At 40.5% G+C, this 7,001-nt stretch overlaps 1 protein-coding gene across 2 annotated transcripts; it reads right to left on the bottom strand.

The window, feature by feature from the left end:
• Positions 1–739: 739 nt before the first annotated feature.
• On the bottom strand, positions 740–6,993 carry jagn1.L (jagunal homolog 1 L homeolog). Of its 2 annotated transcripts, none has more exons than XM_018256896.2 (3): positions 6,739–6,859; positions 4,082–4,185; positions 740–2,374 (listed from the first exon to the last, which is right to left on the bottom strand). In XM_018256896.2, exons 2-3 carry the CDS (start codon positions 4,168–4,170, stop codon positions 1,912–1,914), a joined length of 552 nt encoding a protein of 183 aa, XP_018112385.1. In that variant the 5' UTR covers positions 4,171–4,185; positions 6,739–6,859; the 3' UTR covers positions 740–1,911. The 2 variants fall into 2 exon arrangements, with proteins under 2 accessions (XP_018112385.1, NP_001088895.1); NM_001095426.1 differs by lacking the exon at positions 6,739–6,859 and adding an exon at positions 6,945–6,993 and having other exon boundaries at positions 1,784–2,374.
• Between the last annotated feature and the right edge of the window lie 8 nt (positions 6,994–7,001).

The following is a 7,001-nucleotide window of genomic DNA, read 5'->3' as shown; positions in this document are numbered from 1 at the left end:
TGGATTATTTTGATAAAATGGAGTCTATGGGAAATGGCCTTTCCATAATTCGAGCATCTGGATAACGGATCCCATACCAGTACTATACAGAGAGCAGGCGGTATAAAATTGGGTCCGTTTGCTTGTTGTTTAGTAGGGGCCATAATTAAAAACAGGCGACATTTAATCCTCCTTTAACTTGTGTATGCTGTAAACAGTATAATCCAAAGGCAATATGCAATTAGAATTTTTTTTTTTTAAATTCTGTTTGGTCTTTTTTGCAGCTATAAGGATTTACCTTTAAACTGGTTACTATGGCATAGTTACCATAGCAACAAGTCAGCCATTTGAAAGGTGAATAGAAGGAGGAATGAAAAGAACAAAAAGAAAAGATTATAACACAATTGAAGATCACTGACCAGCATTTTCAGAAAGAGGCAGAACAGAAAGGATTAAAAAATGAGAATAACTAATTGCCTCCTATAGGTTATTCTATTAACTAAAAAGTTAATTCAAGGGTGAAATCACCTGAGGCAGTCTAATAACAAGGGCTAAGGTTGATGGCACAATGGGGCGGGTTTCGGCAGATCAGCACCCACAAATAGTTTGAACAAACCTGTCTCCAATTCAAATATTAGAAAATCCCAAGCACTCCAGCAGGCAGCCAATCAGGGCATTTCAGCATGTACAATTAAAAAGTAAAAAGGATCAACTGCTGGCGGTCAGAGCATCAAAATGCATCAGAGTGCCTCATGGGAAATTGAGATTTATACATCAGAATTGTTGGTTTTATTCTTGGCTGCACCTGCGAGAGGTTTACAATATGGAGCACATAGAAGGGCACATTAACACACAAATAATGTTACAGAGTTTGTACACGCGTCGCTGCATGCAAATATCAGGTACAAATACGCGGAAAGGAAAACAGGCCTGGGTACATTCCAGTAAAAAAAGAAAAACCCTGTGGTGTGTAAGGCTCATGCACGAGGACACTTGGTAAGGTTCCATTCATATGGTTCCACAAATCAATTACAGAGGGGCCGTTTACCCTTTAATAAAAACAAGACACCATATAAAACACTAGCAGCAGGGTTTATCCATCTTTTGCTTCTCCAGTAAATCATTTAAGTTATGATTGGTGCCCTTTAAACAGCAACTGCCCAGTTATGTAATGGGGATGATGGAGACTAAAGCTGGCCATACATAGGGAGATTTCGCCAAAGAGCAGATCTCTCCCCAATATGTCCACTTTGAGGTAGGCCATATTGGGCTGATCCAACTGTGGGCCCTATGATTGGATCACAACGGGAAGAATAGGGGCAGTCGAATTGAGGACTGCATCATGAACCACTGCGGTCCTCGATCAGTCTGAATTTTTAAACCCGCCCGATCAACATCTAGCCGGCCAGATATCGATAGGGGAAGCCCCATGCACAGCCCAATAAACTGGAGATTTAATCTGTTGGTAGCTTAGATCTGTCCATTGATGGAGGCCTTTATAGCCTCTGCATTCAATGGGACAAACCCAAGGCCTGCAACATATAAGCTGCTCCAGGTTTGCAGTGGTATCTCAATGCACTGCTGGGGGAGAAAAAAAACCCAATAAAATGCTGAAAACAATCTTCCCTAAAGATGGCAAATAATTGCAGTGGTATCCAACCTCTGAGCCTCCAGCTGTTGCTGAACTAGTAATTCCACTATCAACTAATGAAGGCTATTAATGCATTGTGGGAATTGTAGTTCAACAAGTGAAAGCCAGCAGGTTGGACACTCCTGGAGGACAGCGCTAGAAAGGAATCTTTCATTTCACCATTTTTGCTTTTGGTTTTATTAATACTTGTTCCACATTACTATTACAGTTGCGTCTTGCCATGCACCTTTGCAATGTCCCATACTTGTACCTTGGCCCTAAAAAGAGTCACTTGGGTTTGGTTACTTCTTCTTCTTCTCCTGAGTGTTTGTGAACCAAGAGTCCAACAGCTTCTTGCTGTAGTAGATCTGCCAGCCATGGACCTGTACGGCTACCACCATGACTAAGTACATAACCGAGATGGCCGAGAAGCCGAAGATGAAGCGGTAGGCCTTGCCGTGGCGGTATAGCTGCTGTGCCATAGGGAACATCTCCAAGGTGCCATAGATGAGGGGGCCAATGGAGAAGAGTCCCGTGCTAATCATGGAGATCACCAGATAGCTGATGTTGTTACGAGGGAAAGAAAACAGACCGAAGAGCGACGGGACGAGGCTCAGGAGGTACGGGTACTCCCATTGGTAAGGCATGGCTACCAAATCTTTGGAGACCAACTTGAGATGAGACACACACATCTGAGCAGCAATCAGCATCCAGATAATCAAGTGGGCGTATATGAGTTTCTTGATTTCATTCTTTAAAGAAGCGCTGTGAGGGGGGAAACAAAAAGAAACACGGCAATGAGTCAGAGCACAAATGCAATACAACACATGGAACAATATTGCGATGTACAGCTCCCGCTAGTGTCTGGATCCACTAATAAAACTACCTTGGGGAAAAAAAACTTCTGTAACTTTTCTTTTAGTTATTAAAGAATGAGCAAAATTAGGTATTTCTGTAGAATTCCAAACGCCCACTGATTCATACAAGTGGCCAAACTTGCTTTATTGCCAGTGCATGGAAACCTGAAGCACTTTAGATACTAATGTAGAAATATTGGAACATATTCTTTTATGCAAGAGAATGCAGCTTGTACTTCCACGTTCAACTGTATTGTTCACAAACACCACTGAAATGCACAGACTTGTGCATGTACAGTTATTAACCCGTTTACAACCTGTTCTTTCGCTTCTACCATGAATACAGATGTTTGGGTTATAGAGAAGTGCTGGTCATGTGTTTTAAAGGGGTTCTTTACCTTTAAATTAACTTTTAGCATGACACAGAGAGTAATATTTGGAGGCAATATGCAATTGTTTTCTTATCATCATCTGTGGTTATTTAGCTTTTTATTCAGCAGCTCTCTTGTTAGCAGTTTCAGCAATCTGGTTACTAAGGACCAAATGACCCTAGCAACCATGCACTGATTTTAATAAAAGATTGGAATATGAAGAGGAGAGGCCTGAATAGAAAGTTGACTAAAAAAAAAAAATAACAATAACAATACATTTGTAGCCTTACAGAGCATTTGTTTTTTAAATGGGGTCAGTGACCCCCATTTGAAAGCTGGAAAGGGTCAGAAGAAGAAGGTGAATAATGCCGATTTCAGCCCCCAACTGTTAGCAGAATCTCCCTCCCTCATTACGTTTGGAAGCCTTAAGGTTGGCTCCGGCATGAACACACTCTGCAGATTTCAGCTAAAAATGCCAAGTCTAGCATTTTTCAGCTGAATATCTTCATGCTGGAGCCAAATGAAAGATTCCGGACACAAACGCTGAAGAGGATAAGGAGCTAGAGGTCGGGGGCTGAAATCGGCCTGCAGATTAAAGCCCAGTCTGGTCCTATAGAGTTTGGATTCCAGCAACTGTCAGGCAGATCATGGAGGCAATGCAACATCACTCTTATCCACCCAAGGAGGCGGCAACCAAAACAGCGGGTTGCCGACTCTACATAGTAGATAACAGAACAGTTCCCATTGTATTCTACAGAGTTGATCTGTAATCTGCTGTGTAAACCTGAGCCTTTTTCAGCTTTGAATGGCTGCCCCCGTTGCAACACAGCAGCTTATTTATATAAACAATAGTAGTGTTTCTGAAGCAAACACATCAGTTTTACTAGTGCAGGGCAACACTGTATTATATTTTTATTACTTTAAAACAATTTAATATTTTGACTTTACTGTTCCTTAAATAGGCTTCTACTGGCTGTAATCATATATTACAATATATCAGAAATCTAAGATCTTTCTGCATCTCTGTCACGTTTTGCACTTCCTTGATAAATGCATTTCCCCAAAATGCCTAGCAGAGTAAATGAGGATTTCTTCTACTGAAGATTCAGAGCCTATCAGCTGTCCTTGCACTAACTGCCGTTGGACAACATGTTGTAAAAGCTGAAATCTGCCGGGGGGGATCATGGAGGTCGACTGCTGGGGAAATGCAGCTCTCATATAAGGCTTGCTTTGCCTGTGCTTACCTCATTTTATAGTGGCCGGCTACTTTCTCTCGATGTTGAAAGTCGCTTCCATCTGAACCGGTTGCCCGAGGGCCAGCACGGGAGGCCATTATTGATCTTACAACCTAGAAATAAATGAGTCTTTAATTAATTACCTGAAAGTTAAAGATTAGCCTAAGAAACATCAAATGTGTTTTTCTGCTGCACAAATTTAATAAATCATGTGCGTTTCCGAAAGAGAAGAGGTGGAAAAACAAACAGCTGGTTGCATTTTTATAGCTCAGTTCCCCTTTAATGTATCAAGTTTTTAAAATAACATTACATATTTTAAACCTACTCCTTTGGTTAACGGTCTTCCTTTGCAGCTACTGATATATCTATCTATCTATCTATCTATCTATCTATCTATCTATCTATCTATCTATCTATCTATATCTTGTTTCAGGAATTGGCACTCTGCTGCTAAAAGGTCTTAAAGTGATACTGACACTAAAAAAACTACGTTTTAAAATATGAATGTACATTAAAGGTTACCTATAAGTCATGTTGATCATTTTTTTCTGAGAGGATTGTTTTTGTAAGTATTGTTAGATGAAGTTCCTAAACATGACTGTTTTGCCAACGTGACTGTCCCATCCCAGCCTGTCAGTTAATGCTAAGGGACTCCTGCTGCACAAATATGGCAGCCCCCTCATACAGGAACATGGGGCATCAGACAGGTAACGTAAAAGCATTGTGCAAATACTTTATGGCAAAGTTATAAGTAGCTTTCAAAGCCAATATTATAATAGATGTAAAAAAAGAGTTTAATTTCTGGTGTCCGTATCTCTTTAAGCAGGTAACCCCACCCCTTAAAAAATGTGTGCCCTACAGCACAATTTTAAAAATTGCATCTGGTTAAAGATTACCTGGGCAATGGCTTTGTTCTGGTTTATAATTAATTTGCAAATGAGGGTTCAGGCACAATACATAACCATAAAGATTAGTTCCCAGTCATACAAGGGATGATATTGGCTTTTAATTAGCAAATATTAATTGAGTCAGCAGCTCGTTGGCCGGAGTGCGGGCCAAAAATTAAGCCCTGCATGAGGCCCCAATGTCAGTCAATTGTTAACTAAGGGCTGAACAAAAATGTGAGCTGACTTTTAATAGCCTCATATTTTGATACAGGGGGTACCAGTGTTCTACTCAAGGGGGTTTTAGCTGGGAGTATCCCCAGGCAATTTATTTTAGCCGAATGGCGCTGCTCTGGCCTAGGAGGGAGGAAGAGGGAGAGAGGGAGATAAAAGTATCACACTCACAAGAGAAATTCCAACGTTTTGAGCACAAACCTCTGGTTTGTCCCTGAGGAAGAGCAGAGTTTGTGCTTGAAACATTGGAACTTCAGTAAACAATCCGCTTTTTTGTTTGAGCAAGCTCCTGTGAGTGCAGTACTTTTTTATTTTTATATTTTTTTTTTACCTGCAGCCAGGACAGTTGCCCTACAAATAGGGTTGCCACCTGGCATTATTTTACCGGCCTGGCCGGTAAAAATGCCAGTTGATCCCAATGTTATTAATAGGGAAAAAAGATAAATATATAGGAAGGCCGGTATTTTTTTCCAAAAAAGGTGGCAACCCTACCTACAACATATATATAGCGAATAAAGTACCCCTTCTTGTAAATTATAAGGATATTATAAGTTACTGAGGAGTTTCATGACCATATAAAAACACGAGGCCGAAGGTCGAGTGTTTTTATACAGGTCATGGAACTCCGAGGTAACTTCTAATATCCTCATATTTTGCAACTGGGGGTACTTTATTTATTATAATACACAAGTTTTAGTCATGTGACAGAAATGACATCAGAACTCACCGTTTATAAGGATATCATTTACAAGATATTCATGGCTCTTGTGTATTATATAATACACAAAAGCCATGAATATCTTGTAAATGATATCCTTATAAACGGTGAGTTCTGATGTCATCAGTTATAAATGGTGAGTTCTGATGTCATTTGTCACATGACTCAATGAAACTTGTGTATTATAATAAATAAAATACCTCCTGTTGCAAAATATGAGGATATTAGAAGTCACCTCGGAGTTCCATGACCTGTATAAAAGCACTCCTGTATTTATATGGTCATGAAACTCCTCGGTAACTTATAATATCCTTATATTTTACAAGAGGGGGTACTTTATTCACTATATATATATATATATATATCTCTCTATCTATCTATCTATCTATCTATCTATCTATCTATCTATCTATCTATCTCTTGAAAAAAACCTAGGTAGACGCAGCAGGTAACTAGGGTTCCCACCTAATGACGGTTCACCCCAATGTTATTAATAGAGAAAAAAGATAAATATATAGGAAGGCCGGTATTTTTCCAGAAAAGGTGGGAACCCTACCAGACTTACTGCAGAGTTTGATAAAACAATGACATTTAAAAAAATATTTCATGGCAACATTTCAGTCCTGCAGGAGTTGGTGTTGTGCCTTGAGAAAGGGAACATAATCCTGTAAAGTGAATGAAAGCAGCACAGGCTGCAGGAAGGATCTCCTGGTGCTTGAGAGACATTTGGGAGGACTGAATCTGTGTCTGATTTAAAGGGAGAGGTCAGCCCTTGATGTCAGTGTCCCCTGCCCCTATAGATGGGTCTAGAGAGCTCATACTCCATATACCTGCAGTAACAAGCAGCCATTCCCTATCCCATTTCGTGACTGGCTTCCAAAGATTTGCTACTGCAGCAGCTGCTCTATAGGGGTCACGCAATCTCACGAATTGATGCCAGGGCTGCACCAAATCCACATTCCCCCAGGCCAGCCACGACACACAAACAATATGGACATAATAAAACATCCACAATAGCAAGAAGAAACCCACTTACCGCGCTCAATCACCCCGGTGCAACTGCAACAGCCGCCCCGTCAGCGTTTCTACCCGA

This window comes from Xenopus laevis, chromosome 4L (assembly GCF_017654675.1).
Source record: "Xenopus laevis strain J_2021 chromosome 4L, Xenopus_laevis_v10.1, whole genome shotgun sequence".
Classification (NCBI taxonomy): Eukaryota; Metazoa; Chordata; class Amphibia; order Anura; family Pipidae; genus Xenopus; species Xenopus laevis.
This window is presented reverse-complemented; position numbering and strand designations above follow the sequence as displayed.

Bases quoted from the DNA above. Each gene is read 5' to 3' on its own strand.
- jagn1.L (NM_001095426.1), bottom strand. From the start codon at position 4,170: ATGGCCTCCCGTGCTGGCCCTCGGGCAACCGGTTCAGATGGAAGCGAC. The intron at 2,375-4,081 runs GTAAGCACAGGC...CCCCCCTCACAG, and splicing joins GCCGGCCACTATAAAATGAG to CGCTTCTTTAAAGAATGAAA.